Source organism: Canis aureus, chromosome 19 (assembly GCF_053574225.1).
Source record: "Canis aureus isolate CA01 chromosome 19, VMU_Caureus_v.1.0, whole genome shotgun sequence".
NCBI classification, from domain to species: domain Eukaryota; kingdom Metazoa; phylum Chordata; class Mammalia; order Carnivora; family Canidae; genus Canis; species Canis aureus.
The window spans coordinates 15,690,157-15,708,006 of NC_135629.1; the positions used below are offsets into that span (position 1 = coordinate 15,690,157).

At 35.3% G+C, this 17,850-nt stretch overlaps 1 protein-coding gene across 13 annotated transcripts in view; it reads right to left on the reverse strand.

The window, feature by feature from the left end:
* CNTN4 (contactin 4) overlaps window positions 1–17,850 on the reverse strand; it is a 927,650-nt gene that overhangs the window by 289,272 nt on the left and 620,528 nt on the right. For all 13 annotated transcript variants that reach the window (XM_077858022.1, XM_077858031.1, XM_077858030.1 and 10 more), the window contains one exon: window positions 12,653–12,828. In XM_077858022.1, coding sequence (XP_077714148.1) covers window positions 12,653–12,828 — 176 coding nt within the window. The remainder of the gene's footprint in view (window positions 1–12,652; window positions 12,829–17,850) is intronic.

The following is a 17,850-nucleotide window of genomic DNA, read 5'->3' on the forward strand; positions in this document are numbered from 1 at the left end:
ACAACAAAGGCCCTGAATTCGGTGAAGGTGGGTGGCAGACAGTAAATGCTATGAAAAAATGAACAAACGTGAAATGTTAAATGATAAACAACACTGCAAATGTTTGGCAGCCAATTAATACTCTGATCATAACTGGTGTATAGCCTAAATACATATCAGGGATAAATTACTGATCTTCAGTACCATCCAGTAAGGGTTTAGTGCTTAGGTCAGAATTTACTCTCTGATATAATATCTAACAACATAATTTTGGTCTTGGAAAACACACATACATACACACGCGCACACACACACACACACCTTTTTCATGAAGCCCTGAATTTGAGATTTAACCTCTGAGCCCTAAAGCATGCTTTGTTCTGTCAAGGGATCACTATTATAGCTGTGAAGTAAAAAAACAGCTAGTGTGGTACAGAAAATATATGTCAGCTAGGAGGTAGATGGCTTGTGCAGATTAGCGCCTACTCAGTGCAAGGTGCTGCCTGTGAAGACAATGGAATCTGGCCCTCACTAGCACAGGGGATTTTGTCAGATAGGAAATGTCATAACATGAAAGGTAACAATGCATGAGAGACCACAGTCGAACTGTTACAGCCACAGGTAGGTCAGACATTCTAAATGTGATAATTGCTACTTTCTAGGGCTTTAGTGTGCCAGACAAAGGGGTCAAATTCAGGGAAAATGACCTAGAAGAAAGAAATCCAGAGAGAGGGATTGGGGCCAAGAAACTACCCTGAATCACTTCAAATCACTGCCCTATGAAGAAAGGGCCAATCCCAGTTACTTTAGAGAAGGCCTACAGAGGGCTATTTCAAGTTAGAGGTAGGAAGTGCTGAAGAAAAGAAAAGGTGACTTTTTGAATTTCTGCAGCTACCTTTTTTCCATTATTTCATCAAATCATACTATGTAATGTTTAAAACCCTATTATGCTCACCAGAGGCAAATGCAGGGCAGGTCACAAACTCACACAGATAATCACACATTTAATCAAGGCTATCCCTCTCCATACTTAGTTTCCTAATAAAATAAAGTTATAAAAATATCTGATTTTGGCTGATACCTAGATGGTTTTATTTCTTCTTGATGAAAGTAGTCAACAAAGAATGGGAAAGGAACTGCACTGTCTACTAGTTTCTTAGGGTGGCTGTAGACAAGTTACCACAAAATTTGGAGGCTTAAAACAATATACATTTATTCTCTTACATTCAAAAGGCTAGAAGTCTAAAACCAAGGTACCAGTAAGACTGCTCACCGTGAAGGCTCTAGGGGAGAATCCTTCCTTGCCTCTTCCAGCTTTTGATGGCTGTTGGCAATCCTTGGCTACCTCACTACAATTTCTGCCTCCGTAGTCACATTGCCTCTCCTCTTTGTGCTTCTCCTTCTCTGTCTCTTATGAGGATCCTTGCCAATGGATTAAGGGTTCAACTGCATACTCTGGATGATCTCATCTTGAGATCCTTAATTTAAACCAGAAAGGACCCTTTTCCCAAATAAGGTCATATTTATAGGTTCTTGGTGGATATGTCTTTCGGTAAGTGGTAACTTACCAATGGTAAGTTGAATGATATTCAAATGGTATTTGAATAGTATTCAAATGACTAAAGGTAGTCTATTAGATCTTGAATTCTGAACCATAACTGAGCATGTATCTGCTCTATAATATTATAACTTCTCAAACAAAAGCTCTTGAGAAAGGATGGATAGTGACATGATTAGAGTGATTCCCTACAGTCGACATTTTCTGCAAGTCAGAAATCTCTTCCTCTTTCAACTGAATGGCAACACCTAATTGATTGTTCACCAAAATTGCAGGCAAACATAAAGCACAGTTAAGACTGTGTAAGGAGGTAAGACTGGATCTCCATTCTCTAAACATTAAATTGGAAAAAGTCAAAATTATTTTAGTATTTGTTGACTGAATTACAACAATGAAACAAAAAGGGATGATATTTTAGTAACGTTATTTTTTAGTTAAAATACAAAGTGTTAATTTTCAACTTTACGGACTTTTTAAAAGTACTGTCTGATTAAGCTTCTTTGGATCCCCATCTGGTCTTGGTTGCCAATTTTCAGGTGAACTGTATTCTTAGAATGCTCTTGATTTTTGAAAAATCTGCGCACTTCATTCATTTACTCATAAACATTCCTTTTCAGTCATATAGACCCCAAATTGGACTATGGGATGAGCGGAAGGAGAAATGCCTAACAAAATAATAACCCCGACTATTATCTATACAATAACAGGTTTTGTAAAAGGGATAGAAAAAAAATACGTGACAATTATGCTGTATATCTGTGAATTTCAATTATTAATTATACCACAACTCACAATTATCCATATTACTAAGAACCAATATAGCATGGCCTGATCTGACTAGTTTTAAAGATTTTTATTATAAGATCTTCTAGAGATGTTGATTATCACCAATAATGTCTTTTAGTACTATATAGTAAGTGGCAGAGAGTATCTACTAAAAATGTTACTTCAGAAACTCAGTAAGTTTCAGTTTAAATACTTCTAACTATTCAAATGAGAAAAATTTACTTCTTTATTGAGAATCAAAGCCCTGCACTGTTAAATATTTTCAGTTTTACTGTCCAAATATTTCTTAGTTAATTAAGTTTTAATTGATCTAAATATTTACAAATTATTTATCCAGTCATCCATCAACATTTTATTGCTCAGAAACAAAAGTTTGCCTATTTAAGCAGACTTCCTAATTAAAAATAAGTCAAGCCAGTCATGGGTTTGGCCATCTATCAAACCCCCAGCTATTGTTCTGGTTGACTGCACATTTCATTCTTTGGCTATGAAAGATACACTAATTATTGAATATTAAAAGGAATGAACATTTGAAATTTACTGTGAATAGAAGCAATAATCAAGGCTAAAAAACCAGGTTGCCAAAAGTCCCAGTTTAAACATGGTACAGCATTCTAAATTTAATACATTTTTCTAGTTTTTCTTACCATCAGTACTACAGTCATCAGAGGGTGCCCAAGTTAAGGAGAACTCAAAGCTCACTGTGGCAGCGATAAGGAAGATCTATTTCAATGAGACCATCTAATCAGCTGGTGTTCATCAATGAAATATTTTCACCATAGAAAATGTTGGTTGCCACATAATTGCTAAAGGTAAATGAAATTAACCTTAGAATGGATTGGTTTATTGAATTACTTTACCCTTACAGATACACTGCTTGAGGTCATAGAAAGGCCAAAATGGAATGGCTTTTGCATCTAAGGGACCCCTTAACTTATCATCTCCATCCTTCTTCTTTTTTTATCTTTTCCCTCTTCTATCTCCTTCTCCTTAATGCTAACTCAGTAGGTAGAAATGCAGGGTAGCGTACCAGTCTAGTTTCTTTTCCCACCTTAGGGAAGATCCTAACAGAAATCAGCGTAGGTAACACTCAAGTGCTTCTTTCAAAGAATACCTCCTTGCCTGTGGCCAAGACAATGCCAGTTTCCCTATAATAGGCAGACAACTGGATTTTGTTGCATTATTTAATTTTACCATGAACAATTTGGAGATACTTATGTACGAATTATAGTCATCTAGGACCTGAGATGATGAATAGCATTTTAAGTCTTTTGTTTTGAAGATCTGAACTGTTATAAAACAGCTGAACTTCCAGCATGAAGGCCCCAAACAATGTTTATGAAGCAATCAAATTTGATGCGCTAAAATCTAGAATTATTGTATTATTCTCTTGGAAGCTCTTCATAATAATCTATATTTAAAGTGCATCTTTTTCATATGTAAGGGAGGGATGATATGGGAGTAAGAAAGCTTATAATAACATGTCACTTACTGCTTGGGGATATACAATTTACCAACCCAGGGTTATTTACCATAAAATATCAATATTCAGAGTGTTTTATAACCTACTTATAATAAATTGAAAATGTGCATATTAACTTTTAGAGCAGAAATATTGTTATTAATTATTCTCATTACAGAACCTGAAACCAATTATATTAAAATTAGAGTCACAAATGTATGCATAATTGCAGTATACAACATTATGCTTTTAGATGTTAACAGTAAATCAACATCATGATGACATCAAGGAAGCTTATAACTAAAAAATTAAAAACAAAAAATTAATGATGAAGATACTATATTAAAGGTTGAAAAACTTGGAATTAAAAATTCCAAGTTTGTGTCTCTAAAGGAAACATGTTATCAACCACCCAAATTTATGGTTTGAATATGAATGAGTTCTACTAGGAAGGTTTAGTTTTAGGTGTCATGGGAGAACCATACATGGCAAATGCCATGTAATGGGTTTCTGTTTAGGAGTTAGGTCATGAGGTCCCCACAGGTTGTCTTCCTCCCAATGCATACTTGATGAAAGTTATTTCATTTTGCTAATTCTCAGATTCTTCACCTATGAACTAAAAATACCCAGCCTCAGCTCCTAGTTCAGTGCATTCTTGCTTGCCTCTGCTTTAGACTCACCTTGATTGATAAGAAAACATCCCTTCATCTTTATCTAATATGTCATAGCTTCAAGTCTGTTTTTATACTTTGTTTAAATTCATCTATAGGACAGTCTTGGGCTATATTGAGAACTAAATGGGACAATGCTTTCAAAGTCCGGGGCATAATATCTAACATAGAGTAATAAAATTATAATAAACATTATAATAATAGCTAACATTTATTAAACCCTTAATGTGTGCTAGAAAAGATGTAAGAATTTTTTAAATTTATTTTTTTAATTTAAATTCAACTAGCCAACATCAGTTCATCATTAGTTTTAGATGTAGTGTTAGATAATTTATCAGTTGCGTATAATACCCAGTGCTCATTACATCATGTGCTCTCCTTAATGCCCATCACCCAAGTGCCCCATGCCCCAGCAACCTCCCCTCCAGCATCAGTTTGTTTTCCTGAGTTAAGAGTTTCTCGTAGTTTATCTTCCCCTCTGATTTCTTCCCATTCAGTTTTCCTTCCCTTCCCCTATAATCCTCTGAACTGTTTCTTATATTCCACATATGAGTGAAACCATATGATTATTGTCTTTCTCCAATTGACTTATTTTACTCAGCATAGTACTCTCCAGTTCCATCCATGTCAATATAAATGGTAGATATTCATCTTTTCTGATGGCAGAGTAATATTCCATTATAAATCACATCTTTTTATCCATTCATTTGTTGATGGACATCTTGCCTACTTCCACAGTATGGCTACCATGGACATTGCTGCTATGAACATTGGGGTGCAGGTGTCCCAATGTTTCACTACATTTGTATCTTGGGAGTAAATACCCAGTAGTGCAATTTCTGGGTCAAAGAGTAACTCTATTTTTAACTTCTTGGGGAACCTCCACACTGTTTTCCAGAGTAGCTGTACCAGCTTGCATTGCCACCAACAGTGTGAGATGATTCCCCTTTCTCCACATCCTTGCCAACATTTGTTGTTTCTTATCTTAATTTTATCCATTCTCACTGGTGTAAAGTGGTATCCCATTGCGGTTTTGATTTGTATTTCCCCGATGACAAGTGATATTGAACATTTTTCCATGTGTCTGTTGGCCATTTGCAGGCAATTTTAATAGGATTAATTTATTTGATCCTTACAACAAAGGAGGGATAGTTATTAACCCTATTTTATGGAGAAAAAACTGAGGCAGAGAGAAGTACCTTGTCTAAGGTCACAGGGTTATACGAGGTGCTGAATTTCAAAGGAGAGAATTTAACTCCAGGTCTTGTACTACTCTCCATCAAACCTAAGTTCTTAATAAATGTTAGCTATAAACTGATGGTTACTGGAGGGGAGATAGGCAGGGGGTTGGGTGAAATAGGATTTATAAAAATTTCTCTCTCTCTCTCTCTATATATATATATACACACACACACACACACACACATATATATACACATACATATAAACACACATCTATATGGCTTTTACATTATATATTACTTTGGAAATATAAAGACATTAAACTTTACAATGTAAGCTAAATGTCCACTTTTATTTTTTGAGAGCTGAAAAAATGCAGAAAAATAAATAAACAAATGTCGATTAGCCTTTTTATTTTAAAAAGGCAGGAAAAGGAGGGAAAGAGGACAGGGAATAGAAGAGAGAAAGAAAAGTAGAGAAGCAGTTATTACACAGATTTTTCAAGCAAGTAAATATTCTGAGACTTTGCATATGCTGCATAATTTAATCTTCATAACAACTCTAAGAGGTAACTATCGTTATTCTCACAATGTGATGAGAAGTTTGAATTTTAGAAAGCTTATGGACACCTAAAGTGAAATGGAACAATGAACAACATTCCATTCCATCTAAACTTAAACAATACAGTATCTCAGCTTCTCAAACCCACATAATCAATTTTTAAAAGATAGTTATTTAACTATTTTCTAAGTATATAAGTGCATATTGTAATTTACTATAAAAATATATGTCCATATGTCTGAGAAAAAATTGCCCTGCTAAATAACCATGCACAATGATTATCAAACAGATTTAGATTGGGATACCTGGACAGCTAGACTGATGGGGCTGTAGCACCTCATTCTGCATAGACAAAGCCTCTGAAATACCCCCAGTATTAAACTGTGGAAAGAATGAATTGAAATTCCTTCCATTCCTGGCCTATCTTCTGATTAAGCTGCCTGTTTAAGAATTAAAGATCATTCAAGTTGCTTTTCCCCTTGGATGAAGAGGAGATGAAAGCAAGGCTATTCCTAAAACATTTTACTGAAGCCAAGTTTTCAGGAGTTGATGGCATGTTTGATGCACTTCACACATGAATTATTTTTATTACGCTAAGGCCTCTTGCCTCAACATATACTCTTATCCGGAATAAGATGTCAACTCTCTTCTACTTAACCTCAGGGTAGAAATGCTGGTACCAACTTCCAAGACACCCCCAAAAGATCATCAGAAAGTCTTTGAACTCAGTGGTTCAACTCATGACCCAAATATGGCCTAATTACTTTAACATCTACTCTTAGTATTTATTCACTTATTTAATAACTATTTTTGCAAATCACTAGGGCCAGGCACTGGATCGACTCCAGTTAATTTTTTTTTAAAGGTATTATTTATTTGAGAGAGAGAGAGAGAGAGAGCAAGCACAGGCATACCTGAGCGAGAGGACAAACAGAGGAGGGAGAGGGAGAGCAAAAATCTCAAGCAGATACCTGAGGCAGGCTTGATCCCACAACCCTGACATCACAACCAGAGCTGAAATCAAGAGTGCAACGCTTAACTGACTGAGCCATGCAGGCGCCCCAACCCTGGTAAATTAATCAATGAAGTTTTGTAGCCCTAGATATAATAGAGGAAGTAAACAGTAGAAGGGGTATGGGTAGTCTTGTGCAGCAAAAAAATTATTGGTGGCTTAATATGCAGGGAGACTGAAAAACAGAATGTGATCCAAATTGCATTACAATAATGTATGCTCACGCAGCCCTGGTGGCGCAGTGGTTTAGCACTGCCGGCAGCCCGGGGTGTGATCCTGGAGACCTGGGATCAAATCCCACATCGGGCTTCCTGCATGGAGCCTGCTTCTCCCTCTGCCTGTGTCTCTGCCTCTCTCTGTGTCTCTATGAATAAATAACTAAATAAATAAAATCTTAAAAAAAAATAATGTATGCTCATGAAAATGCCCACATATTATCAAGAGTGACTTAAATTATACTATGCCTTTTTAATAAGGAAGGATTTCTATCCTAAAGATATTGAATGAAAAAAATGTTGGGGAGGGGTAGGTTCTCAAAGGCATCATCCCCATTAATGAGATTTTTTGCCTATATGCATTAATTCATTTTTAAAAATGCTAAATACAAGAGATTACCAAATTCTGTCTATAAAGCAGCATTAAAAGATTTAAAAACAACCACAAACAATGTCTACCTTATGAGATTGTCCTATAGATAAATTTATATAAGTATAATAATAAGTCTTGAAGTTCTGACATGTTAGATAAAGAGGAAGGAATGTTTTCTTATCAAAAAAGGTGAGTCTAAAGCAGAGGTGAGCAAGGATGCACTGAACTAGGAGCTGAGGTTAGTTTTCCTTGGCTTTCATTTATACACTGTGTAAATAACCATGAGTAATTCACTTACTGTAATCTTAATTTTCATTTTTAAAATGATACAGGCCAGAAATCTTTTAAAGTCTGTTTCAGCCATAAAATTGTATGATTAAAAATGAAGAAATATTTTCACTTGCATATTATAGTATAGTAAGTATGGTCAAAAGACATTTTTTTGGGCAGCCCGGGTGGCTCAGGGTTTAGCGCCGCCTTCAGCCCAGGGCGTGATCCTGGAGACCCAGGATTGAGTCCTGCATTGGGCTCCCTGCATGGAGCCTGCTTCTCCCTCTGCCTGTGTCTCTGCCTCTCTCTCTCTGTCTCTCATGAATAAATAAAATCTTTAAAAAAAAAAGACATTTTTTTTCCCTCATTGATTATGAAAATGCTTGGGGTGAAAGCAATTAGTTAGTGACATTCAGGAGATGTCATTGTCATGCTTCACCTTATATCACTGAAGAAAAGTATTTTATTTTAAACAATTAAAAACAGTTTTTGAATAAAGGCAATTTTTTAAAAGAAATTTATTTTCCTAAACGATTAGGAAAAAAGTCTAGAAACTGCTGAGTGAAGATCAAGAGGTTGGATTTTAGAAAATGACTATAATATAAAGTATGTAGGTTTATAAAAATACAACATCCCCAAAGTAATTTTATACAGATATTTTCTTTGTTGTGTCACTAAAGAGGAAATAAATTAAAGAATTTCTTTATTCATACATATAAAGTGTTCCAGACTTTGCATATAAAAGGATGGACAAGATAGTCCCAGTTCTCTTAGGACTTAGATTCTATCATAGCAATTAAATAATGAGAGAAAATAAATATACAAAATCATGCTATGTTGTATTAAGTCCTAATGAATGAAATAGAGGATACTGTTATGTAGAAGTAGAGGGGCAGAAGAAGGTAAACAGAAGAGAAGAAGAGAAATGATAGGAATTACTTCTTAGGTTAGACAGGGTGATGTGAAAACTTTCTCTTAGGAGGTCATATCTAAATTGAGAATTAAGGATCATGAAAAGTGAGCATGTGAAGGATAATAAGAAAAGCATGTAAGACAGAGGGAATGAAAATCTTTTAAAATTTTTTTTTTTAAATTATTATTTTGGGATCCCTGGGTGGCGCAGCGGTTTGGCGCCTGCCTTTGGCCCAGGGCGCGATCCTGGAGACCCGGGATCGAATCCCATATCGGGCTCCCGATGCATGGAGCCTGCTTCTCCCTCTGCCTGTGTCTCTGCCTCTCTCTCTCTCTGTGACTATCATAAGTAAATAAATAAAAATTAAAAAAAAAATTATTATTTTTTAAGATTTTATTTATTTATTCATGAGAGACACACAGAGAGAGGCAGAGACATAGGCTGAGGGAGAAGCAGGCTCTCTGTGGGGAGCCTGATGTGGGACTTGATCCCAGGACCCCAGGATCATGACCTGAGCCAAAGGCAGTTGCTCAACCACTGAGCAACTCAGGCTTCCGGGGAATGAAAGTCTTAAGGCTCAAGTGCAAACGATAGTCTCTCATTTTCAAGAAATTAAAATAAGATCATGGTAATGAATTTGAGATTTATTCTAAGTACAGTAGAAGGCATAAAACAGCAAGGTGGAATGATCTCATTTACATGTTTAAAAGATTAATCTGCCTGTTTTATGATAAATGGTTAAAGATGTAGAGAAGATGCATGGAGACCAAGTAGGAGGGGGTGCTGAAGAAATAATACATGATTTTAACAAGGCCTTTGGCAAAGATTCTCACTAGTTCAAGAACACATAGGAGAAGCTGGGGTTCAATTATAGAATGGGAAAAATTGTAGCTAATTGAATAAGAACATGCAAAGAATATTGATTTAAAAGTTCAATTCTATCACAGTGGAAGTTCTGTATTGGCATGCTGCCCTGTCCTGGTCAACATGTTGTATCAATTATTTGAATGTACACATGCTTATCAAATTTTCTGCTGACATTAAAGGAGGAGGACAATCAATATGTCAGATTAAAAAAAAAGATTTAAAACAATTTCAACTGTGAGGGAACAAAGGGTCACCACTCAGAAGGTGAATTTAATAGGGTAAATATAATATTCTGAATTTAGGTTAATAAAATAACATGGTTGGGTAGCTTGGGATTAATAGACACTCATAAAAAATCAATCCTCAGATTTTACTTGACTGTATGTTCAAAATAAGGTTACAATGTGAGACGAGGGCTTTAAAAAAGATGAATATTAATGTTAGCTGCATTCAATGAAAAAGAAGTTCACATTGTGGAATACTGCTGTTCCCATTGTCCCCTGCAAAGGTCAAGGCACATGCATAGAAGCTAAATGTGACCATTTAGATATGGTCACAGTTTAATAGATAAATGTACATAAATGAGTGTGTTATGAAGAAGATGGCTGTAGATTAAATACTTGGAGAAGATAACAATTATGAAACAAGGCACATTTACATACTTGAAGCCTAACCAGAATCATACAGTAAGCACTGGGAGTCAGAGTGACAGAAATAAAAATATTTAGCTCAATTTTAAGAAAGAGATATTGAGTTTGTTTTTGTACTTTTGAAAAACTAGAGCAGTCTACCATGGGTCAGGATGATTTGTGATGAACAGGTGAGCTCTCTGTTTTTAGAATTTTGAAGGCTGAACAAGTATCAGCCTTGGATTCCAAGGGTGGCAGGATGCCTACATTACACATTAAGTGGAATAAACAAGGTGGACATCAAACATTGGTCCTCAGGCCAATTCAGCCACAAAATGAGTGGTAGTACTTTTCCTTAGGCTAAAATAATGTAATTAAATGACCATCCTCAAGTAGATATTCTGTCTTTCAGATAGTTTTGGTAGTAGAAATGCCTGGGCTTTTACAAAAGGATAGTCTTAAGAGCTGGTCATTTGTTTTTTAAATGTCATTAATTAGAAAAATAGGGTTGGTAATATTATGTCAACCTCTTATTTTTTGTTGTAGAAATGCCTGGGCTTTTACAAAAGGATAGTCTTAAGAGCTGGTCATTTGTTTTTTATATGTCATTAATTAAAAAAATAGGGTTGGTAATGTTATGTCAACCTCTTATTTTTTGTTGTTACTGTTGCTATCTTAAAAGTTTTCCTATGCTTTGAAGCCCCAAAACTAAAGAAGTACAGAGTTTCACTGAGTGCAGAGATCTCCTTGCTCTGAAAAATCCATGATTCTATGATTACCTTCCAAAATGAATCCAATAAAATTCACTTGTCATTCCTAAAAAATAAATACAGGTATCAGACTTGCATTAAGCTAAGAGAAATAAATTGTTTCATTCTGTAACACTGTCGGACATACTATCCTTCTATTATTCTGCACACCTGAGAATATTTGGCGGATTCTATCAGGAGATATTCACAAACAAAATAATCTGGTAATCCTACATATACCTAATACTCAGAAACTTCATTTTTCTTTTTATTTATTTATTTTTTTTTGAAAAAGATTTTATATATTTATTTATGAGAGACACAGAGAGAGAGGCAGAGACATAGGCAAAAGGAGAAGCAGGCTCCCTGTCAGGAGCCCGATGTGGGACTTGATCCCTGAACCCTGGGATCATGCCCTGAGCCAAAGGCAGATAGATGCTCAACCACTGCGTCATCCAGGTGCCCCAGAAATTTCATTTTTCAACTAGTAAAAATGCCACCTGATGGCAATAATAGATTAAGCACTGGATATTCGATGTATTTGATGTTGAGTTCCCAGAGAGGATTTTGTTAATGAGAATATTCTACAGTGTTACTGCCAACAGACTTTGTAATTATGAAACCTTTGACAGTAATGCACTGCTGTATGAGTTGGGATTTTACACAAGGAAATATATAATCATATGCAAATACATAAACTCTTGAAAATGTAAGTGAACATAAATTTCCAAAGTTATCTATACTCAAATGTGTACTCACAAGTCTTGCCTGTGGATTTTATTTTCAACTTGCTATTTTTAAATTCTACTTTCTTTGATATGCTCATGAACTTTTACTAGGTGATGGTCTTAAGAGATGGCAATTTATTTTTTTAAATGCTCTAAACTGGAAATACAAAAGATATAATGTAAAAGTTAATATTTTGTCTCTACTTTTCGTTGTTATTATAGTGGTTTAAAAAATTTTCCTAGTCTATAAAATGAGAAAAAAAAAACTAGAGAATTATAGTATTATTAGACTACCAACATTTTTTGCAACTCTGAGTTTTATGGTTAAATACTTCTCAAATTGACTATTTCTGGCAGTTCAGTTGCTTGCTTATATATACTCTATAATGTGTGTGTCTATGTGTGTAATTTCTTGTGTATGTAAATTTGTGCATAAATTTGAGTGCCTGTGAATTTATATATGTAGAGTCCCATAACAAACTCTCACATAATCAAACTGTTTTAAGCCTTATAAAAGCAGAAAACATCTTCCACTTAAATTTACAACTTATAAACAAGATATTTTCAAATATGTAAAAAAGGTAAAGATCATATAACAAATTAAAATCTATTTGGTTTTTATAAAGAAACTGTTTTAAAGGCTTAATGGTACAAAAACTCAAAGTAACATTTGCAGCATCATATGATTGCTACTTACAAGCAAACCGAAGCTTTGCTTCTCTGCTAACAATTGTTCCAAATGAGTTTGTTGCTATGCACTGGTACATTCCAGCATCCTGGGTTTTATTGGGGTTATTGATCAACAAGCTGCCTTCAACAACACTGTAGCGGAAATCCACACCAGTGTCAACATCGGTTCCATTTAATTTCCACCTATAGTATAGAAATGCCAGTTGGTAAAGCCTTGTAATATTAATCAATATTTCTGAATCATCTAAAACATAAAAACTATAAATAACATAAAATATCATCTGTGACTTTTTTAACCATGGTAAAAAAAAATTAGAAATGCTCTACCCAGCAATGGTTGACAACTTACATGCTATGGAAAGAGACAATGATATTAAAATTTTAACACCTCCTTTTGTGGTTACTTTGATACTACATAAACTTCACTTTTTTTTTTTTTTAATTCCTGTAGCATCTTGTACAAGTTTCTTCAAATAGGGCTCCTCAGCAAAAGTCCTTTTTCTAGTTTGTAGTTATTCTTCTTTTTTCTCCTAGTTTGTAGTTATTCTTTAAATGGGTCTATACAGATGACAGAATACAGCACTTTCGGGTAGATTGCTGAGTATTTGATGAAATTGCAGTGGAGTTGCTTTGATATGGTCCTTAATATGACTGAAATGGCTGACTGCAAAGCAATGGAACTCTATTGATTTAGAGCTGTCTTAGGGACCAAACTAGTCTTAACCATGGATCACTTTGAAGATCTTCTTAGCCAATGGCACTCAGCATCAATCAACCATCCCAGTAAACTCCAGATCAGGTCATTTGGTAACAGAGTCAAAGAGAGTTTTGTTGTTCTTCTCTTTGTTCCCCTGAAACATCTATTGTATCTGGCTGTAGTGTTTGGCCTTATAAATAAACTTACACATTTAAATAGCAAAGCTTTACTAATAAGATCTTTTCTTTTCTTTTTTCTTTTTTTTTCTTTCTTTTCTTTTTTTTCTTTTTTCTTTCTTTTCTTTTTTTTCTCCTTCCTTCCTTCCTTCCTTCCTTCCTTCCTTCCTTCCTTCCTTCCTTCCTTCCTTCCTTCCTTCCTTCCTTCCTCCCCCTCCTTCCTTCCTCCCCCCCTCTTTTCCAATCACATTCCAAAGAGAGCTAACTTTAACCAAATTGCCTTTCTTTGAATATTTAGGAACTTCTGAGGTAATACAATTCAGTAACTGTATCTTTTTTAGTCCCCTTCCCTCCCAAATTCTACACAAATATCAGTAATGAAAATATCATAGTTGAAACTTCTGAAATATCAACAATCTCACAGCAGCATTCACATTGGGAGACCAAAAAGTAAGGAAACGCTGAAACACAAAAGAAATCGATAAGAAACAATAACAGGACTAATGAATGAGAGACTTTTATTTTTATCTCCTTCAATCAGTAAAAAACAAACAAAAAGCCATTTAAATGTGTACATGTACATACATGCTCATTGTGCTTCCTCTCATAATATTCTGGAGTACTATGGTTGGTGTGTGTAATATAAAAGGATTTTTTAAAAGATTTTATTAATTTATTCATGAGAGACACAGGGAAAGAGACAGAAACATAGGCAGAGAGATAAGCAGGCTCTCCACGGGGAGCCCAATGTGGGACTCTATCCCAGGACCCCGGATCACACCCTGAGCCAAAGGCAGATGCTCAATCACTGAACCACCGAGGTGTCCCAATGAAAAGGATTTAAATGAAAATAATGCAATCTACTTTGTTTCAAGATTTTGGATATTTGCTATCAACAAAAGCAGAAGTTTAAGTTATGATCCTTTTCTTTCTTTGAAGATCTCTCTCACACTTCAAGGTCAATTTTAAATCACACCTCTTCCAATGAAGTCTTTTTCAATATTCCTAGTCAAAATTAATCAAAATTTTCCACAATCTCCTACAGGATTCTCTGCTCTATTATATAGGAATTTTGCCTTCACTATAGATAATTTGGCTAGATTACTTTTGTATTGTCCCTTAAGCAACCTAGACCTTGACACTTTTCTTGTGCTCAATAAATGCCAGTGGAACTTGACTCAGTATTTTACTTCTCTGCTGTATATTTCAGCTTTGAGCATGCACAGTTTATGAAGCATTCTGGCCCACCACAGCATGATGGTGTATGTGTGTTCACATCTATGTCTTTGAAATGTAAAAATTTAGAAGCATGAGGGGCAGGATAGGTAGGTCAAAATCTCAAAATGGGACATAGCTCTAAATGTGTTTGTTTATAAAATGGGTATTAGAAATACACATTGTTTTTAAGCTTGACAGTAATTCTCTCTGTTTTCTGACACAGACATGAAAGTAATAAGCAATAAAAAGAGAAAGCTGGGTTATATTTTAGCAGGTCTATCTGCACATGAATCTCTAGAAATGACTGTCTGCTTTAGACATTTTTTTTTGAGTCAGCTGATCACGTCTTAGCTATAACTCTCACTTCAAATGATAGTCAAGCAATTTAATATGACAAATCTAAGAACTCAAAGAGGAAATTGCAATATAATGTGAGCTGCAAGCAGAATGTGGAATTTAGAAATGGACCATGTGAGCCTTTTTAGAAAAGTGGTTGTGGGGATAATGAGAACACCTCTGTAGGTTTGTCTACACTAGTCATCTCAACCTAAATGCTCTGCAGAAAGTCCTTTAATCTACTTTATTGCCTGCTTTTACATACAAATAGCAAAGGAAAAAGGGATTATTTAGAAAATAAAGTACTTGCTGTGAAATGCAGTTGAGACTAGATTACAAAGCACTATACCCAGTTTTATTGCAAGGCAGTCAATGTTCATTTCCACTGAATGTGGATTGCACTGAATTCCTTACCTTATTGCATACAGGAACACTCTTGAAAAATCACAGTTTATTTTCAATGTTTGAGTAATCTTTTAAGTACTGGTAATAGAGACAATGCCCATGCAGAGCAAGAGAGATTTTCCCAAGGGTCAGGACAAATTAGTGAGTCTCACAAGCTGATTTCTGAACCACTTGGGAAACAGAACTCAACTCTCTTTCAGAGAGACAGGCTGTGCCCAACTGAACACTGACACTATGAAGTTCTGGAAGGTAAAATCTTCCAGACTATGCTGTGAAGCTATGTATGGAATTTATTGTAATAAAACCCTCTTTCTTTGTTCACGGTTTCAACTTTGGCATGGAAGAAGGGGCAAGGTCTTTCTGACTTGGAAGGTGTTGTTTATGAACTAAGTTGAATAGAAACCTTACAGCAAAAGTACTCTAACCAAGTACTTGAATGTCCCTTCTGTCTGGAAAGGGAAGCTGAGTGCATTAAGTAATGCCACGAGTCCTTAAGAAACTTTAATACAAAGAAAGTTGGCAAAAGTCAACACTTCTTAAATTTTTCTGGGTTTGGGTCAATCCTTTCAAAGTTGAGGGGCAGAAAACAATGAAAAGAGAAGGCTCAGTGGAGGGAATCAACACAAAGAAGAGAGGTCAGTCGTGGTATTTGAGGAAAAAACCTTATGCTGTAAATCCCCATGGAGAGTTCACCTTGAATCTCTCCTACTTGTTCTCCTCCCTCAAAGTCAGCCTGAAGACTGAAAAAATGTAGCCAGAGAAATGTTTGAAAATACCTCATCTCTCTCTTCTCTCTCTTGCTCTTTCCTTCAAGAAGGAGTTTTTGCTCCTAGGTAATAACTGGCTATTGTTACAGAGAAACTGCCAAAGGTATAAAGGAAAACAGTACACTGCAACCAGTTGCTGGTATATTTGATTAAAAGTTTTCTTATCAGCTTTTCCTGGCAATCTTTAAAAACATAATAGGTTTCTGTTCTACTGCTTGTTTTAAGTAACAAAGCAGGCCCCTAATATCTTGAAACACAATGTTACAAAAGCAAAGTAAATTAAAGGTTAATTAAAAAAAAATTAAAAAAATAAAGGTTAATTAAAGGTCATTAGTGAAGTATTTTTTTTTCTTTCTTTCAGAATGCACTTCCTTTGGCAAAATATCCATATAGCAAAACATCATTTGCCCCTCCAGATTCAGTTAAATATCTCCTTTTCTATGAAACTTTCCCTGATATCTTCCCCTTCTATCCTGAAAGTAGACTTTCTTTCCTCCAGGATGCCCTAGAGCTTGGACATCCTTTACAGCATTTATGGCATGAAAGTTGTAGCATAACATTACAACTATCTTCACCACTTCTAGGCAGTCCTCCAAAAACACAGTACTTGAACATGTAGTTTGTTCATCTTTAAATACCTAAAACCTGGGTGCTGCCTGGTTATATAGTATTTTAATACACTGGCTTAATATAGTATTTTAATACACTGGCTTAATACCTTACCTGGACCACGTATTTTTCAGAATCCTAATACATACACAAATTCAAAGGAGAACTGCTATGGTAGACTTGGGTAGAAGCTCTGCAAATACTCACCCCAGATAATTGCTAAGCTAGTTCTATGTACCTAGAATTCATAGTTTGAAAAACACTGGGTGGTGTGATGAATGATGACGTATTTGATGAATGAATGAATGAACGGCCACACAAATGAAATTCTAAAATAATTTCTACTCTACTAATACTACCATCCTTTAACTTGTGTAAGATGTCCTTTGCCTTCTGCCAATTTGCAAACTAAATATCTCAGCTCATATCCCATTTCTGTGGATCTTTAATGATTCAATCTCTCCTCCCCTACACTATGATATATGTTATATATTATTTTGGTTTTTACACACTATTAGCTTAAAATTTTTAACATTAAATGTGAATAAAGGCAAAATCATATTTATACGATATATGGAGTCACTGTTTCTGCATGGCTCAACAAACATTTATTCACCAAACATTTACTTTTTTATCTTTTTGTGAATTTCACTTTAAAAAAAAAAAAAAAAGATTTTATTTATTCATGATAGACACAGAGAGAGAGACAGAAACATAGGCAGAGGGAGAAGCAGGGAGTCAGATCTGGGACTCTATCCCAGAGCCGAAAGCAGACACTCACCACTGAGCCACCTAGGCATCCCAAATTTCACTCTTTCCCTCTGAAGTCCCAAGACCTCTACACTCCCTTTCTCCTTAGTTAAGAATGACATACACACCACATTTTTTGCCTATCTTTGGAATTTCATGTCTTTGTAGATTCCTTATATGTATGAAATTTGATTTTTTTCTTTTACTATGCTTCATGTAAATTTAATTCTGAGTTCAGCTAGAAGAA